Source organism: Leptodactylus fuscus, chromosome 1 (genome assembly GCF_031893055.1).
Source record: "Leptodactylus fuscus isolate aLepFus1 chromosome 1, aLepFus1.hap2, whole genome shotgun sequence".
Lineage (NCBI taxonomy): Eukaryota > Metazoa > Chordata > Amphibia > Anura > Leptodactylidae > Leptodactylus > Leptodactylus fuscus.
Genome location: NC_134265.1, coordinates 234,654,355 through 234,679,504, shown reverse-complemented (window position 1 = coordinate 234,679,504; position 25,150 = coordinate 234,654,355). Strand labels below are relative to the sequence as shown.

At 42.0% G+C, this 25,150-nt stretch overlaps 1 protein-coding gene across 2 annotated transcripts in view; it reads left to right on the top strand.

Annotated features, from left to right (window-relative positions):
- Positions 1-25,150, top strand: part of FRAS1 (Fraser extracellular matrix complex subunit 1) — a 368,631-nt gene that overhangs the window by 177,300 nt on the left and 166,181 nt on the right. For both annotated transcript variants that reach the window (XM_075284507.1, XM_075284497.1), the window contains exons 13-16: positions 532-675; positions 2,204-2,338; positions 13,831-13,974; positions 22,407-22,547. In XM_075284507.1, coding sequence (XP_075140608.1) covers positions 532-675; positions 2,204-2,338; positions 13,831-13,974; positions 22,407-22,547 — 564 coding nt within the window. The remainder of the gene's footprint in view (positions 1-531; positions 676-2,203; positions 2,339-13,830; positions 13,975-22,406; positions 22,548-25,150) is intronic.

Here is a 25,150-nt window from a genome sequence, read left to right as displayed (position 1 = left end):
CTGCAAAGAAATCTACAGAAACAGGAAGTCTTAACATACTGAGATTCAGAATTGCGGAATTTGTAGTATTTTTTAGCATTAATGTTTTTAAAAACCTCACAAAAAATTCTCTAAAAATATGACATACATTCTTTAAAAAAAAAATTAACATAAAATGTAATAAAAAAGGCGCGCATTTCCCTTAAAAGGAGTCCTACACAGGTAACTGTTAATATCACATCTCTTGGCTCTTGTGCCCCCATTTCAGTTTCCACTTGTGCGTCTGCTTCCTGTTTGCACAACTTCATGCAGGCATGTATTACTATATGAATACCCCCGACTTTTCCGGAGAACCTCTGTAATTTTTTTTTATTGCCTAAGTTGTCCTGAATCTAAATTGAAGTATAAATGGGTCATTTGAAGCAGTGATAATAGAAAAATACATAAGAATAAACAAGGATAGATCTATTTACTTGGAAGCTATAGTCTTATTTTTCACACTATAGAATATGAAACATCTTATCTGTTCTTTTTGTTTTATTCCAATTCTAGAGCAGTGTAACCCAGACTGCTTAACCTGCTCTCAGTCTATTGACCACTGTGACATCTGCCGTGATGAAGCTCGCTTGTTGCAGATGGGACGCTGTGTGTACAGCTGTGACCCTGGCTTCTATCTGGATGGCAGAACATGTTTAGGTAATTCATGTTGTGACTGCTGAAAAGAACAGAGTCTTTTTTATGTTTTCTATTACAGGAGCTGCGTGTGGCTGAGATCTCTTTAAAACTTGCCAGGATCTTGTGTTGTACAATACATTGTACAATGTTTAAAAGATACAGTACTTTATCTCCAAAAATACCCACGCAGTATTATTGTACAACTTTTTTATGAATATATCTTATCTTAATAAGGTGCTTAATTTTGTAAGTAAATGTAATATATTGTATCACACCAACATATTCCACAGCAATGTACAGAGATTAACATTACTCACTTTCCTCTTTGTCCCTCTTAAATTCCAAATTAATTTATTAGTATGTTTTTTGGAGTGCAAGAGAAAACCAGAATACTCAGTGGAAGAGCATGTAAATATGGTGATAGTATACAAATGTCATGCAGTGGTTGGTAATGGCATGATTCAAAGTACCCAGCTTTGCAAGACTATAGTGATGAGGGGCAAAATTAGCATTTTGGAGGCCTCACTAATCCCCCTCTTTACTGGAACTGCCCTCGTTTGTGCGGTAGAAATAATCTGGCCAAAATAGTGCAGCACACTGTGCTATCTAGTCCAGCAAAATGCCAGGCTGCCTATGCTGCGTCCTTCCATATGAGCTCTTGACTTTGTTCAGAGTCTGGACATAATGTGTGATGTCCCTCGGAGCTGAAGTGGGGACAGACCTGGACAAATTGGATGGGTTGTGTTATGGCTAAATCCACCCCTGATAATACATAACACTGGATCACCGTTTCTCAGCATTTCTGCTTCCTAGAAGTGTTTAAAACAGGGCAACTAAGTCGCATGTCTAGGTTCCTGCCTGAGTAGTCTAGCCAATATTTCTACATACTGTAGAAGCATTTACTACACAAAGTCTACACAACAATGCTGCCCTCAGTTCATTAATGAAAGTGAATGTGGTCATGCTGTAACTCTCAGGGTTCACACTGAGTTTTTTGGTCAGGATTTTGAGGCCGTATCCACCTCAAAATCCTGACCAAAAAGACGGCTCCCATTGAAATCAGTGGGAGCCGCTCAGGATTTTTTTTTCCTGGAAATGCTTCTTCTGGCTCCCGGAAAAAAGAAGCGAGGTGCTCATTCTTCAGGCAGAGTCATCTCGCGATTCGGCCTGAAGACACTCCCCTCCTCCGGACCAGGCCCATTCATTGGGCCTAATCCGGAGCAGAGTGCCCGACTAGATGCTGGTGCAGGGCACCGGCTTTCAGTCGCAGCTACCCGGTTTATGGTCTGGAACCTGAGGCGGCCTCCACCTCAGGTTCCGGACCAAAAAACCCCATCTGAACTTACCCTCAAGGTGCAACCATGACATGATAGTTCTAAAAAATCCAAACTTCATGGTCATTATTTGCAATGAAGGCACTACTAAACTGTGATCTTTCACTGTAGGATATATGTCACAGGCAAAGTCTCTGTTTAACCCTAGCCCTAAGCCTTTGGAATTTAGTATTTTTTACATTACTTACCTTGTGTTTTTGTTTATTTTGGAACAGTTTGTAAAGAAACCTGCATAACTTGTAACAATGGGTTTGAGTGTACAACATGTATTGGATCTCTGCTGTTGAAAGAAGGACAGTGTGTGACATCTTGTCGACCAGGATACTTCCAGAGCAATTTAGTCTGTTCAGGTACATATATCTATGTGCAACGTGTTCTCCAAATAGTCTTTCAGTTTTTAATGTGTATTTTACAAAGATTATGCTTTTTTCCTTTAAAAATAATAAAGCAGTCAAATGTATCCACAGTTGAACATGTAATTTAACAGTAACTGCAAAGCGCATGAGATTTTGGCTAATCCCATCCGCACATTGCAAAAAATAATCTGCTTGTGTTTTTGAAAATTGTAGCATGTTAATTACACCTGCGGAAAAGCTGGCATTTTTTTGTACGTGTATAATAGGGGAAGAAAGGCCACAGAGGAAAACTCTGCAAATTTACAGTGAAACATGCCGCTGTGAAGAACACGGCAAGTTTTCATCACAGTTTATTGTGCTGATTTTTTTGTTTCACTTCATGTGGCCTTAGCCTAAAGGGGTTTTCTGGACCCAAATTAATTTTTTCTATTGATGACCTTTCCACAGGATAGGTTACCAGTATGTGATCTGTCGAAGCCCAACAGATCAGCTGTTCTAGCAGCAGGATCCAAGAATTAGGAACAACAAAGAAGCCCCTTCTACTGCAAGGAATTGCAGTGCCAATCCTATTACTTGAATAATAGGGATGCTGCATAAGCTCCTGTCCCCATCGTATAGGTCATAAGTATAAACATTGAATTTGGGGCCAGAAAACACCTTTTAAGGCAGCTCCTATTGATGAACATGGCAGTTTTGCTGTTTTTTCATCTTCTCAATCCAAAAGATTAGAACAAAGAAGGTGGTAACAGTGGTAACTCATGAAAATTGATTTATTGGAGCCAAGTGTGCATCCAGAATAACAGCATTATTGTACCCCCTTTATGTGCCATGTGGTATAAATAATAAATTCATATTATTCAATCGGTCATTAATGATTGCAGCAGACCTTGGTGCCTTACAATTGTGTCATAGGGGCACCAAAAGAGATAAGATAATCCTTTAATAGTCCCACCTTGGGGAAATTTCAGCGTGTTACAGCAGCATAGTAATACAGATACAGGATAATACAGAGTAATATGTTACAGAAGTAGACACAGATAAGCTGAGAAGAGAAGATATACTAGGAGTCCATGGCAGCTAAGGAAAAACAGAAGAGAAAGAGGAAGACCTCATGGTCATCCTCATAATCATTAGTTCTCTGTGCGGAGAGCTCTTCGTTTGGTCTGATGTAGATTATACAGCCTGGTCGCGGTTGGAAGGAAGGACCTGCGATAGCGCTCCTTCTCACACTTGGGGTGAAGCAGACGGTCGCTTACAGTGCTGCCAAGTCCCATCAGGGTCCCATACATGGGGTGGGATTTGTTCTCCCGCATGGAGGTCACCACAGACAGTATCCTTCTGTCACCCACCACCTGTACTGGGTCCAAGGGGCTCCCCAGGACAGAGCTGGCCCTCCTGATCAGCCTGTCAAGTCTATTTCTGTCCCTGGTTGATATACTGCTTCCCCAGCAGGCCACACCGAAAAAGATGGCTGAGGCAACCACAGAGTTGAAGAAGGCCCTAAGAAGTGTCCCCCGGACTCCGAAGGCCCTCAGCCTCCTGAGCAGGTAGAGTCTGCTGTGGCCCTTTCTGTGCAGCGCCTCCAGGTGATCAGCCCAGTCTAGTTTATTATTGAGGAGCACGCCCAGGTACTTATAGGTCCTGACTATCTCAATACATGTTCCTTGGATCTCCACCGGGGTCGGAGCACCTCTCCGTTTACTAAAGTCCACCACCATCTCCTTGGTCTTCCCAGCATTAATCCTGAGCTGGTTCTGCTGGCACCATTCAACAAAATCCCGGTTTAAGTCTCTGTATTCCCTATCATCGCCATCAATGATAAGGCCGACTATAGCAGAGTCATCGGAGTACTTCTGTAAGTAACAGCTGGATGAGTTGTGCCTGAAGTCAGCAGTGTACAGTGTGAAGAGGAATGGGGCAAGAACTGTACCTTGAGGTGCCCCCGTACTACAGATCACAGTGTCAGACACACAGTCCTGGGCTCTCACATACTGAGGGCGGTTTGTCAGGTAGTCTAGGATCCAGTTGGACAGGTGATGGTCCACACCACCAAGGTTCAGCTTCTCCCTCAGTAGCCCTGGCTGAATGGTGTTGAACGCACTGGAGAAATCAAAGAACATTATTCTCACAGTGTTCCCGGGTTTCTCCAGGTGAGAGAGAGCTCTATGAAGAAGGTGGATGATGGCATCATCTACCCCAATGCCTGGCCGGTAGGCAAACTGGAGGGGGTCCAGAGCGAAGCTCACTAGGGGGCGTAGGTGTGTCAGGACCAGTCTCTCTAGGACCTTCATCAGGTGGGATGTCAGTGCTACAGGTCGGTAGTCATTGTAGCCCATCGGGTTGGGTTTCTTTGGGACTGGTACCACGCAAGATGTTTTCCACAGTTGAGGTACCACCCCCAGCTTCAGGCTCATATTGTACATGTGCGTTATAATACCACACAGCTGGTCACTGCACATTTTAAGAACTCTTGCGCTTATACCATCTGGTCCCCCCGCTTTGTTCGCTCTAATGTTCTTCATTTCCTTACACACCTGAGACTCCTGCAGGATCAGATAGTCAGATTGCAGTTGACCGCAGGTCGGTGGGGGTTGGGTCTTGGTGTGTGAGGGGAGGGCGGTTGGCTGACATGCTGGTGGAGGGAGCATTTGCTTGGAGTCGAATCTATTGAAGAATAGATTAAGCTCGTTAAGCCACTTCCTGTCCCCTACTGTTCGGTGCCCTGTCTTTTCCTTGTGTCCTGAAATTGCCTTAAGGCTGTCCCACACCTCAGAGATTCTACCCTCCCCCATCTGTAGCTCCATCTTCCGTCTGTAGTTGGCTTTCCCTTCTCTGATCAATTGTCTCAGCTGTTTCTCAACCGCCCCCAGGCCATCTTTGTCCCCAGACCTAAAAATTCTCTTTTTTTGCTTGAGGAGAGTTTTAATCTCAGAGTTAATCCATGGTTTGTTATTGGAGAAACACCTCACCTTCCTAGTTGGTACCGTGCTGTCCACACAGAAATTAATGTAGTCCGTTATGCAATGTGTGAGTCCCTCAATGTCCTCTGGAAATGAGTCTTGAAACACTTCCCATAAAGTTATATCAAAGCAGTCCCTTAGAGACTCGACACTTCCCTCTGACCAAATCTTCACGGTACGGGTAACCGCCGGTTCTCTGCGCACCAGTGGAATGTATGTGGGTCGCAGATGTACCAGGTTGTGATCTGATCTGCCTAGGGGTGGTAGGGCAGATGAGTTATATGCAGAGTGACAGGGTGGTTACTGTTAATGCCAGCATGTAATGGATTAAGCCGCTAGGATTAGGGACCAAAGGCAAGAAATAACACCATGTCTAGAAAAAACTGGATTTTGGAAAAATGTTCGACAATCCGCAGAATTTGTACAATCACCAAACACAATGTACAATATCTTAATATAGACTTTAATCAATAAACCTTTTGAGAAATGCTACAGAAAAACTCCATGGGAAACTAGGCAAATTTCTGTGTATGAATCCATCCTTATGGCTGGAATCATATATACAATTTCTGTTGCACTTTTAGTTGCAGTCTTTGATACTATTTTTGAAGTCAACCTGCAGATGTGATTCCATCCTAACTAGAGATGAGCGAACAGTGTTCTATCGAACACATGTTCGATCGGATATCAGGGTGTTCGCCATGTTCGAATCGAATCGAACACCACGTGGTAAAGTGCGCCAAAATTCGATTCCCCTCCCACCTTCCCTGGCGCCTTTTTTGCACCAATAACAGCGCAGGGGAGGTGGGACAGGAACTACGACACCGGGGGCATTGAAAAAAATTGGAAAAAGTCATTGGCTGCCGAAATCAGGTGACCTCCATTTTAGACGAATAGTGGATTTCAAATCCGGGTCATATGAGAATGTGAACTTTGTGACTATGAGACAGGGATAGCTGTACAGGCAGGGATAGCTAGGGATAACCTTCATTTAGGGGGGAATGTTATTAAAAATAACTTTTTGGGGCTCTATCGGGTGTGTAATTGTGATTTTTGTGAGATAAACTTTTTCCCATAGGGATGCATTGGCCAGCGCTGATTGGCCGAATTCCGTACTCTGGCCAATCAGTGCTGGCCAATGCATTCTATTAGCTTGATGAAGCAGAGTGTGCACAAGGGTTCAAGCGCACCCTCGGCTCTGATGTAGCAGAGCCGAGGCTGCACAAGGGTTCAAGCGCACCCTCGGCTCTGATGTAGGAGAGCCGAGGGTGCACTTGAACCCTTGTGCACCCTCAGCTCTGCTACATCAGAGCCGAGGGTGCGCTTGAACCCTTGTGCACACTCTGCTTCATCAAGCTAATAGAATGCATTGGCCAGCGCTGATTGGCCAATGTATTCTATTAGCCTGATGAAGTAGAGCTGAATGTGTGTGCTAAGCACACACATTCAGCTCTACTTCATCGGGCTAATAGAATGCATTGGCCAGCGCTGATTGGCCAGAGTACGGAACTCGACCAATCAGCGCTGGCTCTGCTGGAGGAGGCGGAGTCTAAGATAGCTCCACACCAGTCTCCATTCAGGTCCGACCTTAGACTCCGCCTCCTCCGGCAGATCCAGCGCTGATTGGCCGAAGGCTGGCCAATGCATTCCTATGCGAATGCAGACTTAGCAGTGCTGAGTCAGTTTTGCTCAACTACACATCTGATGCACACTCGGCACTGCTACATCAGATGTAGCAATCTGATGTAGCAGAGCCGAGGGTGCACTAGAACCCCTGTGCAAACTCAGTTCACGCTAATAGAATGCATTGGCCAGCGCTGATTGGCCAATGCATTCTATTAGCCCGATGAAGTAGAGCTGAATGTGTGTGCTAAGCACACACATTCAGCACTGCTTCATCATGCCAATACAATGCATTAGCCAGTGCTGATTGGCCAGAGTACGGAATTCGGCCAATCAGCGCTGGCTCTGCTGGAGGAGGCGGAGTCTAAGGTCGGACCTGAATGGAGACTGGTGTGGAGCGATCTTAGACTCCGCCTCCTCCAGCAGAGCCAGCGCTGATTGGTCGAGTTCCGTACTCTGGCCAATCAGCGCTGGCCAATGCATTCTATTAGCCCGATGAAGTAGAGCTGAATGTGTGTGCTTAGCACACACATTCAGCTCTACTTCATCAGGCTAATAGAATACATTGGCCAATCAGCGCTGGCCAATGCATTCTATTAGCTTGATGAAGCAGAGTGTGCACAAGGGTTCAAGCGCACCCTCGGCTCTGATGTAGCAGAGCTGAGGGTGCACAAGGGTTCAAGTGCACCCTCGGCTCTCCTACATCAGAGCCGAGGGTGCGCTTGAACCCTTGTGCAGCCTCAGCTCTGCTACATCAGAGCCGAGGGTGCGCTTGAACCCTTGTGCACACTCTGCTTCATCAAGCTAATAGAATGCATTGGCCAGCGCTGATTGGCCAGAGTACGGAATTCGGCCAATCAGCGCTGGCTCTGCTGGAGGAGGCGGAGTCTAAGATCGCTCCACACCAGTCTCCATTCAGGTCCGACCTTAGACTCCGCCTCCTCCAGCAGAGCCAGCGCTGATTGGCCGAATTCCGTACTCTGGCCAATCAGCACTGGCTAATGCATTGTATTGGCGTGATGAAGCAGTGCTGAATGTGTGTGCTTAGCACACACATTCAGCTCTACTTCATCGGGCTAATAGAATGCATTGGCCAATCAGCGCTGGCCAATGCATTCTATTAGCGTGAACTGAGTTTGCACAGGGGTTCTAGTGCACCCTCGGCTCTGCTACATCAGATTGCTACATCTGATGTAGCAGTGCCGAGTGTGCATCAGATGTGTAGTTGAGCAAAACTGACTCAGCACTGCTAAGTCTGCATTCGCATAGGAATGCATTGGCCAGCCTTCGGCCAATCAGCGCTGGCTCTGCCGGAGGAGGCGGAGTCTAAGGTCGGACCTGAATGGAGACTGGTGTGGAGCGATCTTAGACTCCGCCTCCTCCAGCAGAGCCAGCGCTGATTGGCCGAATTCCGTACTCTGGCCAATCAGCACTGGCTAATGCATTGTATTGGCGTGATGAAGCAGTGCTGAATGTGTGTGCTTAGCACACACATTCAGCTCTACTTCATCGGGCTAATAGAATGCATTGGCCAGCGCTGATTGGCCGAATTCCGTACTCTGGCCAATCAGCACTGGCTAATGCATTGTATTGGCGTGATGAAGCAGTGCTGAATGAGTGTGCTTAGCACACACATTCAGCTCTACTTCATCGGGCTAATAGAATGCATTGGCCAATCAGCGCTGGCCAATGCATTCTATTAGCGTGAACTGAGTTTGCACAGGGGTTCTAGTGCACCCTCGGCTCTGCTACATCAGATTGCTACATCTGATGTAGCAGTGCCGAGTGTGCATCAGATGTGTAGTTGAGCAAAACTGACTCAGCACTGCTAAGTCTGCATTCGCATAGGAATGCATTGGCCAGCCTTCGGCCAATCAGCGCTGGCTCTGCCGGAGGAGGCGGAGTCTAAGGTCGGACCTGAATGGAGACTGGTGTGGAGCTATCTTAGACTCCGCCTCCTCCAGCAGAGCCAGCGCTGATTGGTCGAGTTCCGTACTCTGGCCAATCAGCACTGGCCAATGCATTTCTATGGGGAAAAGTTAGCTTGCGAAAATCGCAAACTGACAGGGATTTCCATGAAATAAAGTGACTTTTATGCCCCCAGACATGCTTCCCCTGCTGTCCCAGTGTCATTCCAGGGTGTTGGTATCATTTCCTGGGGTGTCATAGTGGACTTGGTGACCCTCCAGACACGAATTTGGGTTTCCCCCTTAACGAGTTTATGTTCCCCATAGACTATAATGGGGTTCGAAACCCATTCGAACACTCGAACAGTGAGCGGCTGTTCGAATCGAATTTCGAACCTCGAACATTTTAGTGTTCGCTCATCTCTAATCCTAACATTTGTGTTTTCCAATAATTACTAGATAGCTATTGATTTACTTTCATCCTTCATTGGATTTCCGGGAACTCATGGGATTATAGCTTGGAATTCATTATGCTTTATTAAAAGCTAACCTCTTGGAGAAAGGACATTGGCAATTTAAGATTATGAGGTCATGCCTTTATGTAATTGGCTTACGTGTCTCTTATGTGGAAATGACACTACCAGTCACCACCGTAACATTTCTGCCTTATGTATATTGGTGTATGTGAGGTAGATGGAAAATGGTTAGACATTTGAGCCGATTTATCTTCAGGATATTTATTGAAGACGCTTTTCTGACTTGTTTTTTTTTCTCCTAGTGTGGTTTTACAACAAAGTTATCAAAATGTCACATACTGAATACACTAGAATTCTGGCACAATAGCCATGATCAATTGGCCCCATTGTTGTTCGACATGGTTTATTGTGATTTTTTTAGCTATTGGAACTGGTACACCCCTCGCAGGTTGTATACGTATTACGTTTTAATAACAGGAAAGCAACCTGTTCTTGTTACACGGACAATCCACTTGAGTTACTGAATCTTTATGACTATATATATTTATGTAGGTAAATGTTCCTGTTACAGTAAGATTCTGGGAAATTTTCTTCATTGGTTCTCATGGGAATGAATTCAATTTGCTTTAGTTCAGCCTGGCTGCTCTGATTGCATAATATAGAACTTGCGGAGAAAGCTCCACATTTCACAGTGCCCATAATTCATTTCTAACAATCCTTACCAAAAGACCTCTGACTACTGCCTCATAGCGTACTGTATTGTACTTGGTGTTCTTTAAGTTGAGTGTGGGTCATCTTGTCAGCTAGATCAATAACGATAGAAAAAATAGCCCAAATCATCCTGATTTATTTCTACATTCCAAGTAATCTTTGTTTGCAGTGATCCTTATGGTCTATACAATACATGGTGTCACTGAGCAGATTTCATAAGAAAATGTTACATTATTAATGGTTTGATAGATCACTTTCATTTATATTCTGAAAATTAGGAAATTAGAGAATTTCACTACCCTAAAGTAATAATATAATGCAGTATACTGACATTATAAAGGCATATTCATATCCCACAGATATATTTTTGTTATGGTCCCATTTGTTTGAATGGGACTTGCAAATATCCATGTAGTTGTCATGAGAAAAAAAAACTAGAGGTTGTCCAGGACATACAGAAACCGGGCTCCAGTGTCTCCCACTGCGGTCCAGTCCTGCTGCTTCCGGGGTCTTTTTCCAGCAGAAGTCCTCACTGCATGTCACCACCAATCAGCAGCTTCAGTGGCCTAAAACAGGACACAGGTGATGTATGTGAGTGACGTCTGCCGGAAGAAGCATCAGGGCACCACTGGACCGGACATCGGCAGGGGACACCAGAGAGCTGGGGGCAGGTGATTATGATGCTTTTTTTTTTTAATTTTCACCTCCCTTGGCCTCCATGTGAAAAAACGGTATATCTTAGACAACCACTTTTAAGGTATGACAATAATCCATTAGATATTAGAAAATAAAATAACGTAAATAGTAAAAGGAAAACTTTTGTGACCATGTAACCATAAATATTAATTAAAAAATGTATACATCTCCAAGATTTACTCCTTCAGGTTTTTTTAAGCCCACTAACCCCATATTTAAAGGGGCTCTATCAGCAAAATCATGCTGATAGAGCCCCACGTATGCGTGAGTAGCCTTTAAAAAGGCTATTCAGGCACCGTAAAAGTTATATTAAACTACCCCCCCATTTTAAAATAATAACCTAAAAAAGAATGTGCTCTACTTACCGAACGTACACACTGGGCGGGCATTCAGGGTGTGTCTTCATCTTCATCCACGCCTCTTCTTCCTCCGATGTCCTCTGGTCCCGTCCTCCTCCGGTGCTCGCGAATGGACTTTGATAAAAAAAGAAATGACCTGGGCGCATGCGCAGTAGTCGTTGTAGAAGCCGCATGCTTCTACAACGCAAGCATATGTATAAAAACAGGCTCATTTAAAAACTACTTTGGCAATTTACATACAAAAGGTAGGTGTGGAATAGCCTTTCTATTTGTTTAGTTCAAAATGACTTTTCCCAATGATAGTGCCCCTTTAATCTTTAGCCTACATCAAAATAAATTTTCCTCATGGGAAGGCATCATTCATAGTTGAAGAATCCATTATATTTTGTGGTCAAAAGCAAATCTGGAGTCAGTCCATGCTTGCAGAGGGTAGAGCACATTGGCATATAAAATATAGCAAAGATGTCTAAGTATTATGAAAAATTTATTTTAACTTTGCCTTAGGAATGTGAAAGAAGGGTATCATCTGTTTAAAGAGGACCTTCCATCAGATTGGGCACAGGCAGTTCTATATACTGCTGGAAAGCCGACAGTGTGCTGTCTGTCAGGAACATCCTTCTCCACAGCAGCGCCTAACGCCCCCTCCCCTCCTGATAATACTCGTCTATAGACGAGCACTGTGAGCAGAGGGAGGGAGCATTCCTCCCCGCTCACACTGTACAGCACGATAGGCGCTGCTGTGGAGAAGGACGTTCCTGACTAACTGTCAGGAACGACCTTCTGACTGTAAAGAGCTATGGTACCGGGACTGAAAGCTCTTTACCCGGGGCACAGAACGGGAAAGCCGATAGTGCGCTGAATTCACTATAGTGAGTGATATAGTATATGGAACTGCCTGTCACAATCTGATGAAAGGTCCTCTTTAAAGAAGACCCTCATCATCTCTACCATCTCTATCCTCGCTCCACTGATTCTGGCACAGTGGAATTTTTTCCCCTCCATTCCTGAAAAATCAGTATGCTATCTAGACTCTCCACTGTCAGGTGGTTGGTTCTGGGCTGCAACAGGTATTCTATGTACCTGATAGTAGAGAGCCTAATTAGCATATTGGGTGATAATTGACTTGACTTGATTACCTAGAATGGTGGGGACTAGAGAAAACAATTCCAATTGTGCTTGAATCAGTGGAGCTACAGAAAGATGCAAAGAGTTGGAGATGGTGAAAGGTCTTCTTTAAGAATTTTGATCCAAAGTATTTAATTGTTACATTATGTCATACATGTGTAAAATTCTTAACAATCTGATTCCTCTTAAACATGCCATCTTGTGTTACTCATCAGGGTCATGACAAGAGTATGCATGTCCTGTATATAAAATTGAAACAGGGTCATACAAGGATAAACTAGTGAAATATATTTATCTCATTTACAATTATAGACACGAGAACTGGTTACAAATCCCGGGTTAATGAAAAGGTTTATGTTCTGAATAGCAAAGTGTCTTAAGCATATTGGCAACAAAGGCAGAGCAGATATTTGGCTAAGGTTCCAAGTAGCAAGCCACAGCAAAGAAAAACACTGCGGAAAAGACTGCGGCAGAAACGCATCACCATTTTGTCTACACCATTTTTCACAGAAAGTCCACAGTTTTCCTCTGCTGGCTTTCTGCTTCTGTTATAGCTATACGGAAAACCTCAGCATTTCCATACGTATAATTGACATGCTGCGATTTTTCTGCAATGTGTGGATGGGATTAGCTAGTTTCCCATCCACTTTGCAGGTAAGTCCTCTTAGGCTGGGTTCACACTGGGTTTTTTTGGGCTGGATTTTGACATGGAATCCGGCGAAAAAACTGTCTCCCATTTAATTCAATGGGTTCCTTTTTCCATGAGTGGTTTGTTCCAGTTTGCGGAAAAAAGAACATGCCCTTTCTTCAGGCTGATTCAGCCGCTGATGTCCGCGGCACGACACTCCCTCCCGACTAGGCCCATTCATTTGGGCCTGATCTGGAGTGGAATGGCGCGATTGTATGCCAGTGCACTGTATGCACTGCATTGGCATCTAGTCTCGGTTAGCCGTTTTTTGGACTGGATTCTGAGGCGGCCTCCGCCTCAAAATCCGATTAAAAAAACCCTGTGTGAACCCGGCTTAAGTCCTTGGATAGTAAGAAGGGGGGGGGTTATTAATTTAGTATTTTGAATCTATTTGAAGCAGAACATCTAAAAAACTATATTCCATGTGAAGATGACTTGGAGTTTGAATATTAGGATTAAGTTACAATAATTTAGGATATAACAATTGAAAATCAATAGTACGGCAGAGATTATGTTTTTGTTTTAGCCCTAGTTGGTACTTGTAATTTCAAATTCATGTTCCCAACTATGTCCAAATAGTGTATGTAGAAGAAAAGAGGTCACTTGGCAAAGTATAAAATTGCCCCCCTCATGCCTGTTTAGGTGTTGATTCCCTGCACAGGTTCGAACCATCTAGTTGCAAAATGGAGAGAATTTATGGCCTCATTTTACTCATATGGACTGCCGCTGTAGGATACCCACTCTTATTGTATCCCTGTTATGAGAATTATCTACCATGACATTGGGACTATACAAATGTCAAGAATATTTTGGGTAATTGCATTTTGTTAATATAGTAGAGGTCTGAGAAAGATCTTACACTTCTACAACTTTTAACTGTCCATTGATTTATACTAAAGTCTCTATAAATGGATTTCAACTTCTTGTTTTTTGTCTTTTAGTTTGCCATGAATCATGCTCAGAGTGTCGTGGACCTTCAGATAGTGAATGTACAACATGCAAGGATCCGTTCCAAGTGAATCGTGCCGGCCGCTGTGTAGACAGCTGCGGTCCAGGATTCTATGTACAGAATAGAACCTGTGCAGGTAATTCTTGTACGGAGCTGTTATCAGTTACCTTGTGTGACCTCAGTAACAACAAATGTGTATGTCTGAGCAAGAACTGATTATATCCTAAGAATAAATAACTGCATTAGTAGAGCGTGTTGCAACATATTAAAGCTAAACTAATGTGCCGGGATCAAAAAAATATCTACTGATTTATCTTTAGTTGGCATTAATTGAGGATCCTTCATGTAGTGCTCAACAGTTTTGCTAACCACAGTTGAAATCTGAAATATGAGACCTGCAGTCTTGTAGAGCCAGAATGACTAAACTAGATATTAAGTAGAAGATTTATGGAGGCCAGAAAAAAAATAAGAGTCTTATTTTGTAGAGTATTGCACAATCTACATAATTGTTATATCTTAATACCATTATATTACAATTACATCTTCACTACTCATCTTGGTGGACGTTTTTGGAAATTATTTCAGAGTAAAAATGGTACTAGTTTCTATGCAGTTCTTTTTCATTACCAGTTAGGTGTGACTGAAGGAAATGTGTTTCTGATGATTTATATATTTGCACTGTAAGGGTGCATTCACACTATGGATACGCTGCCTGATTCCGAACGTTAAAACACGTTCAGAATCAGCGCGTATAAAGCAGATCCCATTCATTTCAATGGGAGCCGGCATACGAGCGCTCCCCATTGAAATGAATAGGCTGCTTTTTTCTCTACGAGCGCTCCCATTGAAGTGAATGGGAAGCGCTCGCATGTACGGCTCGGAATGAGCCGAGCGCCGGGCCCCTTCACTCGGCGACCCGTACGCGCAAGCGCTTCCAATTCACTTCAATGGGAGCACTCGTAGAGAAAAACGCAGCCCATTCATTTCCATGGGGAGCGCTCGTATGCCGGCTCCCATTGAAATGAATGGGATCTGCTTTATACGCGCAGATTCTGAACGTGTTTTAACGTTCAGAATCAGTCAGCGTATCCGTAGTGTGAATGCACCCTAAAAGCTGTATTAGTATATTCTGCTGCTGTCATTTTAAAAATCGCTACTGCGTCGTCATCACTTATTCTACCGTGTTTGAGAAGAGAAGCGGTGCAATGATGACTCCACAGGCGGAACTTTATTGCACCTATAGTTTGTTCTTTGGGTTGTGTTTTACGCTCATCCTGTGATACAGCCTGTGCACACTGCGGCATGAGGTTCTCCATCATTCTGAGTTCTGGATACTCACTAAAAATAGGAGTGTTTATATGCCTTGTGGGATCCTGAGAGTTGAGGCAGATAAGTTAGTTTAGTTCGAAGCTTTGGAATCCTGTCCCAAAGCTAGTGGTAATGGCTTGGGGTCCATTCACACAGAGTTTTTTGGCGCTGATTTTGATGCTGAATCCGTGTCAGAATCCACGTGGGAAAAAAGCCTCCCATTGACTTCAATGGGTTCCTTTTTCTGCTAGTGGAAAAAGGAACCTATTGACATCATAATTTTTGCTGAAACAATTGCACTTAGTAAGGGTCCATTCACACGGAGTAAACGCGCACTCATGTTGACAAAATACACGTGTAAAAATAAGACTCCTATTGACTGTAATGACATTTTTTTACACGTGTAAAAAAAACACATCAAAATACACATGTAAAATGTCAATGGGACTCTTATTTTTACACGTGTATTTTGCCAAAATGAGCAAAATAGTTTACTTCGTGTGAATGGACCCTTATGGTACCATTTAATATTACATATGATATACTGGGGAGAGTTCACTGTGTAGCCAAAATAATATGTCATCTGTATTCTGAAGCATAGTACGATTATGGCAAAACTAAATTTTGTGCATTTTTTTTTTTTTAACCCCTTATAAAAATCCAAAATCCATGTCACCATATGCTGTCACCTGTAACTTTTTATATTTCCTTGCACAGAGATGCATAAGGCTTCTTTTGTGTAGGGCAGGGGTAGGGAATCTTTGGCTCTCCAGCTGCTGTGAAACTACAACTCCCAGCATGCTCCATTCGCTTCCATAGGAGTTCCAAGAACAGCAGAGCAAGTATGCATGCTGGGAGTTGTAGTCTTGCAACAGCTGGAGAGCCGTACGTTCCCTACACCTGGTGTAGGGCCAGTTGTACTTTTTATTTATACCATTTTGGGAAATGTCTTGATTTTCTTTTTATCCAAATTTGTATGGGAGGCAAAACATTTTGGCTCTTTTGATTTTTTTTTCTCTCACTACAGTGTTATTTACTTTTTTTTTCTTTGGATCTTGAGCTCCAGAAGGTCCGATCACTAATTTAATACACTACATTGGTAATGCATTGTAATGCACTGCGAAATATCTATAGCGCAGCCTATAATATAATCTATCTAATGAAAAGAGTGGGAGCCTTCAAATGGCTTCCAACAGTGATAGTATTGGATCACTGACCTCGGATCACATTCTTGAGTCCTTCGATCCACCCCAAAATGGTGGTGCTGCCAGGTCAAAGCCGCCTCAGCTATGTTTGACCTGGTAGCCATGACAGATGCTCAGGAAAGGGTTAAAGAGGACCTTTTAAAGCCTCTGCCAACTCCAGCTCTTTGCATCGTTTAATAGGAGCTATTCTACTGATTCCAGCACAGTTTATAATTTCCCTTCTGCAATATACAAACTTTGCCATACTGGACAGGTATTTACAAATTTTTGAATTAAAAATCCACTAGACATAAAAAGTGCTTTACCAGCAAAATGGTCCTTTTTAACTCTGCTATGTATAACAGTAAGTCAGGCATGGCAGTGGGGTTTTATTTCCCATTAACTGCAGATTTCTATTCTTCACACATTCAGTCTTACAAACCTTTAAGAAATAATGTATTTACGGTCTGAGTGAGTACAGCTGTTTCCTTGAAATATAGGTGTTATTTTATCACACATGAACATTACACTCTGTGTTACCATAGAGCTTCCAGCAGATGCAGCAATTATGTACTAAAGTGCTTCTTGGAGGATTTTTTTTCATAGAAAACATTTTCTGTTTCTCCTTCTGCCTTTTGAAAGGAAAAGACTAAGTGTCCCATATATTGTTTTACTAGATGCCTAGGCAGTGTTAGTGATCTCCAATACCTCATCCCAGAATGATTTTTTCACTGCCTGAGCAGTTTAGACCAGGGGTGCTCAACTTTTACTAAAGGTCCATTGGTCGGGGTCTGCCATCAAGTAAAAGCAGTTCAACATGTCCAGTGTTTACGGTATTTTTGAGATAAAAAGATGTCTCTGACTATAACACATACAAGAAAAATTGGGAAAAAATATTAATGTGGCATAATACTGTTCTATTGGAGCATTATGCGATGGATGAGGGCATTAAGGAGCATTATACGGTGGGCTAAGGCATTAAGAAGAATTTTACCATGGGCGGAGGCACTAAGGAGCTTTATACTGTGCATGGAGACACCAGGGAGCATTATACTGTGAATGGGGTCACTATAGAGCTTTATACTGTGGGTGGGGGGTCACCATGGAGCTTTATATTGTGGGTGGGGGCACTAAGGAGCATTATACAGTGTGTTCTGGTATTAAGATGCACTATACAGTGGGTGGGGGCAATAAAAAGTATTATACATTGCATAGAGGCACTAAGGAGCATTAAATGGTGGCTGGGGACCCTAAGGATCATTGTACAGACTTTCCCACAAGTCTTTACTGCATAATGCGGGGTTATAACCAAATCATTATTGCAGTAAATATGCAGTAAAGACTTACGAGTGAAATTTCTAGACAGACTAAAACCAATATGGATTGCTGAACCATCATTGGCTTAGTTAGTCACAGGTCTAATGTAACTGTATAGCTATGCTGCCTGATGAGCCCATAAACCAGAACATTTATTTCAACAGGGGCAGAGGAACAAGTGGCAATGAGAAAGCTCTGGACCAATATATCCCTTAGAAATACATTAAGCTGGTTAAAATCCAGCTTTCCCAATATTTCTATATGTATAGAATGTATAGACATAAAGCTCTTTAGTTATTTGATGGGCTAAGTCAGTGTCCCAAATCATTTTTATTTTATTTCTGTTTGTCTTGTTAATAGAATTTGCAATAGTAATCTGTTAATAAATTGTGGTGGATCTGATTGTCTTAAAATTGGGTCAATCAGGCTTCTGATTTTGTCCTCAAACAACATGTGAACAGACAGACAATCAGCATATTAATGCAATGATTGAGTAAGCCTGTCAAATATGCAATAACCATGGGCAATTCATATAGAAAACCTACTGCCTATAGCATGCTTTCCTGGACATTTTCATTACTGTCAATAGAAAGAGACAAGAACATTTATTATTTGCAGAATTACATCCCTATGAAAGTATTTTCTGTGTCTGTAAACTTTGGAGAGATTTCCCTGTCATCTCTAGTCACAGAGAAAGAAATGGAGTAGTTGTATGAGACATTATTGTTTTGGCAGCATGGTTCATTCGCTCGCCTGATGGACTACAGCTCGGCTGTAAGCAACCAAGCAGCACACGCTACCTCCTTTACTGCAGACAAGTGGCTGTGTCAGACCTCTGGATCTTTTCAGTTTTACACCGTGCTGCTTACTGAGCCAAATAATGACCATAAAGAAGAGAAAATGTCCCGCTCTCTAATCAGTCTTCGTTACAATCTTCTTCACACTTTCTCGGTAAAAGGTAGAAAGGCATTAAAATAAGTATCACTGGCAAATTTTATGCAAGAAATTCATTGCATATCCGTGCATTAATGTTATCCAAAAAATACAACAATTGGTAACTTAAAGGGAGTCTGTCTCCAGAACCTAGCATATAAGATAAGATAAGATAATCCTTTAATAGTCCCACTATGTGGAAATTCTTTGTGTTACATCAACAGAACACCACAGACAGACTGGTTAGGGTCACATGAATAAAACAGAGTTTTCCCTTTTTTGAATTGTTGCCACCATTGCTGTTTTTGACAATATGCTCTTTGGAGCGACAAGGGCGTTGCTGCTTACCTTTTTGGAGCAATGGCAACACCCTCATTATTCCTAATAGCTCATTTGCATATTGATAAAAACAGCGATATCTTGACAATGGAGGCACTAATTCACAAGATCAAAAAGCACTATTTTATTCAGGTGACCCTAACCTACCTGCAGGCTGACCTGCTACTTCTGGTGTCAGACTCTCTATAGTGGTCAAGTCTTTTTTATGACATATGCAGTAATAATGTTAAATTCCATGATTTTTATTTATTTATTTATTTTTATCTTACGTAGAGAGAAGTGCATTGTGGGGGCTCAGACTGTGATATAGCTGAAACTTATCCATGTGGTCACATTTCTGTCAATGGGGTGGAGCTATTCTGCATGAAATAACACAATTATGTAGCAATAACATGCAGATTTTTTTATTAACTCGAGTTGGACAGTCCTGATGTGTTTAGGTTTATATGCCTTTGTAACTGCTTGTTTGTGGGTGTAATAAATGCTTTTGAGTATTACTGTATAATACTAGTGAAGTTTGCTTTGTATTCTATTTATAAGACGCTCAAATGCAGAAATGCTTAGGTTTCTTTTCAAGTAGCAATGGTGATTTTAAGGTTGCCACGTGTCTTTCAAAACTGAATGAAAGGTTGAAGAAATAAACCTAATGGAGATTTACAATAGATGTTCACAATAATCTATTTAACTATATATATAGGCGTAAACATATCAACCTGCTAAATACAGGCCTCTGAGAGTCTATGCTAAAACAAAGCATATATTCAAGAAGTGCCCAGAGTATAACTGAAAAACTAGTCAAAGATCCAAGCCAAGCCATGGCTAAACCTGGAGCCATGAAAGGTTTTCCTAAGGCCTAGTTGGATTTTAATGACTAGACCACAGATCCTCAATTGGTGGGTTGGTAATCATCATTAGAGATAAGTGAGTAGTGAAGTGCTCGAGATTCAATATTCGACTACTCAATCGAATATTGAATCCCATTATAGTCTATGGGAATAAAATGCTCGTTTCAGGGAAACCAAAATCCGACAAATGGGAGTCACCAAGTCTACGAGTAGCAGAAGTAGAGTGTTGAGGAGCGAAGGAGAGTGCGTGACTTGGGCAGTCAGCACCGGGAACTATCTAGGGCGAGTAAAAGCAAAGCGGAAGGAGTCCGGGCCCACATACAGAATAAAGAACCGTACAGAGCAATACATGGCGCAGGGAGAATGATAGACCCGCAGGATAGTATTTTACCTTTGAGTAGCAATCCCCAGCATCCCTCCTGCAGAACCAGCGTTGATTGGCCGAATGCTATAGCATTCGGCCAATCAACGCTGGTTCAGAGTCGAATTTATACTGCGAATATCGAGTGGTATTCGATCCAGTATGAGTATTTCAAATACCGCAGTATTCTATCGTATACCTACTCGATCAAATACTGCCCTCTCATCTCTAGTAATCATCCTTGATGCCTTCACACCCTGTGCAGTTAACAAGGACCATTGCCGATCCCTACTGCTGGTTAATGCGATTATTTTATGTGAATGGGCAGGCTAACATTATGAAGACAAGCAAAATTGTGTGATTTTTTTTTTTCATCTACTTTGTCTTATAATGCTTTAGTAGGACTGCAGCTCTCACCATGGAGTACTATAACATCATCGCTCCAGTACCATCACATGGAGCACCAAAACCATGTCACACCAGTGCCTTGTCATTGATCAGTAATACCATGTCACTCCAGTACCTTGTCACGGATCAGTAATACCATGTCACTCCAGTACCTTGTCAAAAATCAGTAATACCATGTCACTCCAGTATCTTGTCAAAAATCAGTAATACCATGTCACTCCAGTATCTTGTCACGGAGCAATAATACCGTGTCACTCCAGTACCTTGTCAAGAATCAGTAATACCATGTCACTCCAGTACCTTGTCACAGAGCAATAATACCATGTCACTCCAGTACCTTGTCACAGAGCAATAATACCGTGTCACTCCAGTACCTTGTCACGGAGCAATAATACCGTGTCACTCCAGTACCTTGTCACGAATCAGTAATACCATGTCACTCCAGTACCTTGTCACGGAGCAATAATACCATGTCACTCCAGTACCTTGTCACGGAGCAATAATACAATGTCACTCCAGTACCTTGTCACCAATCAGTAATACCATGTCACTCCAGTACCTTGTCACAAAGCAATAATACCATGTCACTCCAGTACCTTGTCACAAAGCAATAATACCATGACACTCCAGTACCTTGTCATGAATCAGTAATACCATGTCACTCCAGTACCTTGTCACGGAGCAATAATAACATGTCACTCCAGTACCTTGTCATGAATCAGTAATACCATGTCACTCCAGTGTTGTCAGGGTCTGGGGTTGCTAGGTGGGGGGTATAGACACAAAAGTCCAGTTTCTTTAGTCCAAAAAAAGGTAGAGTTTATTTTCACTCAAAAAGGTAGTGCAGCAACAAAAGGAAATAATACAAAAATAAATACCTGCCCGGCTAGGCTCTAACTAAACATAGAATAGGTTACCTCACCTAGAATACCAGCAATCCAAAAGCCAGTAGAATCATTCAGGAAAAGGGTCCAAAAATATGACCTCTCTGTTTGGCACTCCAGCCAAGCTCTGCCAAAGGTCTGCTGCTGGAGCTGACTTCATAAGCCTCCTTGACGAGGAGCCTCTCTGCAGCTGAGTCGCTGCCGGAACATACCCAAAGTGTGGACTGGAGGGGGGTGGAATGACAGGTCCCACTACCAACCTACCTGTCATTCCTAAAAATCCAGCCCAGTGATCGGAACTTTGAAATAACACTCAGCAGACAAAATTATCTGCTGAGAAACATTCTTTCTGGAGTTTTCTCATCTCACCCACCTTAGTAGTCTGGGTACACCCCCTCTGTTACCTGACCAGCCATCGGCTTACAGTGTTTCGTAACACGAAGGAATACTATTTTGGTGCATAATGTAAATAAGACACTTGCTTTTCATCACCTTACCTAAGTGAACCTATGTACATGTGTTCATTTGACTTCTGGTGCGCTTGGTGTTACTTTTGGGTGTACTATGCATAGATTGCTCATCCTCAGATTTGCAACTACTTCTTAGGCTTATGTTGTCTGTGAATTATTGTACAACTGATATTGTCAAATAACCGAACTTAACATTTTTATGAAATGTACAATTTCTTTTTACAGTGAAAGGTACTTGGCCTATTTGAAAACACAGAAAATAAAGGGATTACAACTGTTATGACTCAATTTCACAGTGACCTGGCTTACTCCCGCTATTTCTCGGGACGGCCATCTGCTTCACTGTTTCTTAGTGCCAAGTTTAGTCCGAACTCTGAGTGCATACTGGCTTCCACCTGTGGACATTAAATACCACATCTATGCACTGTATTATGTATAGATTAATTCATTCAGATATGTGTGTTATTTGTGTGCCAGTCATCTTGTTGACTTTTAATGTCCTCTGTCTTCTTCTTTAAGAGTGTGATCCATCGTGCCAAACATGTTCTTCAGACAACAACAGATGCTTAAGCTGTGCCAAAGGCAGAATCTTTCATCATGGCAGATGTGTGCTGCAGTGTCCAGTGGGTTATTATGCTGACTCTGATGGAGTGTGTATAGGTGGGAAATGTTTTTGTCTTTGACCTGGAAAATGTTAAATTAAATTAAATGATTATTTTCCTTATGTCAAAAGCATTATCACTGATATAATAACGATAATGATGGGCTGAAAATGTTATGTTTGAGGCTAGTAATGCAACAATGTGTGCAGTAGCAATGATAGATTATTATGATGTCCAGATTTAATAACACATAACAAGAGATACATTAAAGGGGTATTCCCATCTCAAGAATTCTATCTATACTGCTAGTTTATGTAAATTCAAAAGTTTTCCTAAATACATCGCTTTAACAATGCTGCTTTGTTTGCCTGCTATGTTAGATTATTCTGTCCATTATTTACACAGCATTTCCTTGGTGTGTGGCCTATATCTGATAACACAATTCAGAGGATGATTCACTGCTCTCTGGGGGAGCTGAGTTCTCTTGCTCTTATGTACATCTCTGCAGTCAGGACAATAAGTTCAAACTAGATTGACATCTGAGTTGGAACCTTCATTTAAAATCGGTGTTTCGGTATAAAATGTTTTTAGTATAAAACCTGGCAAAAATCCAGCAGACCCCAGTAACCACTTTTTAAGCAGACTGGGTCTTCATCTTTTGGGTTCCCATGTAGACCCAAACAATGGCGGCTCGAACACTAGTGTGAACCTAGCGTCAGCTAATTGCAGCTTATGGATAAAGGCTCTGTGTCTGTTATCTCATCAAAAGTAAAGAAAGATTGAGTTTACTGCAAGTCCATTCTCTGATGTAAGTTTTTATTTTTTTTTTCACTTCAAACCTGTATAATGTAATATACATTTACTGTGCATATTATTTGATCAGCATTTATATTAGATTTCTAGTAAGCATAGTAAATAATTCTCATGGTAAAGGCAATGTCTATATCTTTTGAGGTATTTCTTAGTGTCCTGTCCATCAAACCGTCAAAACCCACCCACCAGCTTATGGAAGAGTACAGGAAGTGAGAAGAAGGCAAACTGCTGAGAGAAGAAGAACGGGGAAAATCCCTTTAAGGCTAAGGCTCCACATTGCAGAAACGCAATTTTTTTTTGTTGCAGATTTTGCCGCGTTTTTTTGAGTCAAAGCCAAGAATGGCTACAAATGGAATGGGAAATGTATAGGAAATTCTTATAATTGTATTTTCTGCTCAATCCAGTCCTGGCTTTGGCTCAAAAAAATGCTGTAAAATCTGCAATAAAAAAGGTTCATTTCTGCGACGTGATGCTTTAGCCTAAAACGGTTTTCCTTATTAACAATCCTTGTCCCATATTAACACAGAGGGTACTGTAGAGAGTCTGAACCCTGGGGATTGACTGATGTGACACCCAGTGATCCTCAGAACATGGGGGCCTGAGTCTTCTGTGTGAGTGGAGCAGTAGCTTGCAGGCATTTCATTCACTGCTGTGAGACTGACTGAGATAGCTGAGTACAGTGCTCTGTCAGTCTTAATATATAATAGTAACAAATTTGCTAACAGTAAGGTACTGTCCACCTGACATATTGTCTGCTTTATCTAATATACAGAGGATCTGCAGCATGAGCAATTTCCCAGTATAGTTTTATTTGCCTGCAGGAATAATAACAAGATCCTTCAAAACAGTTTAGTAAAATATACACTACTTTGAAGTCTGCTTATGGGAGCAAGCTATAGATCATTATAAAATGACCTATAACCTTTTGACAGTCTCTACTTTTTATTCCAAGAGCCATTCTTCTAATGAGAATATATAACTTTTCTATCTTTCCTTTCCTTGATCTATCCTATCATTATTTTTAAGATGGTAACCCTTCTATCCCCCTTCATACTTCCCACTCAGAATGGCGGTTATTATGATGTACGCCATGATTACACATTGAACTCTTGTACAGTATGAGTGGGATTTTCACTTCTCACGCAGCAAGCAGGAAATAACAACGACAAGTTGTCAAGTAAAATACTTTCTATATTGTAGAGCTTTCAGCAGTTAATGAGTAGACTCTCCATAAGACTAACATAAGACCGTGAAAATACCGTACCTTTTTCTAATTGTGCCTATTTGTAGACTTCTGGTTTTTTGGCATCTCATTAGAACAACGGGTTAGCGGGAACAACATGTTAACAATGTGTATATATTTTGCAGAACTACTCTATAAACTGAGCAACAGTGGCTTCACTGTGATGTATCCCCAACAGACAGATAACCCATATTGGGATTATATAGTGGTATTATTTATCCTGCTAAATTGCGGATTTTCAAGGCATCTCAATTACAGTCATCTTGTTACATTCCTGGTGAAAAAGTGGCAAGAAGAAATCAAAGCAGTAGAGATATGATTATGAATGACAAACCATAAACAGCAGCTATTACCACTAATGTAATGTCATTTGTCACATTGTAAGTGACAATGTGCAGTTAGCAGAACGGCAAGTCTTACATGAGAAGATTTTCTGTGCTGCACTTAATGGTCCAGCCTTGTAAAGTTGTGCAGTGATCTTCTTTGGGATACACTATGCAGTCTAGTTAGAAACAAGATCTGTGTCCGTATACTGAATATATCTTATATCTAATATATATATATATTAGTAACACTTTCAGTTATACATCAGGTCAAGTCTAGTG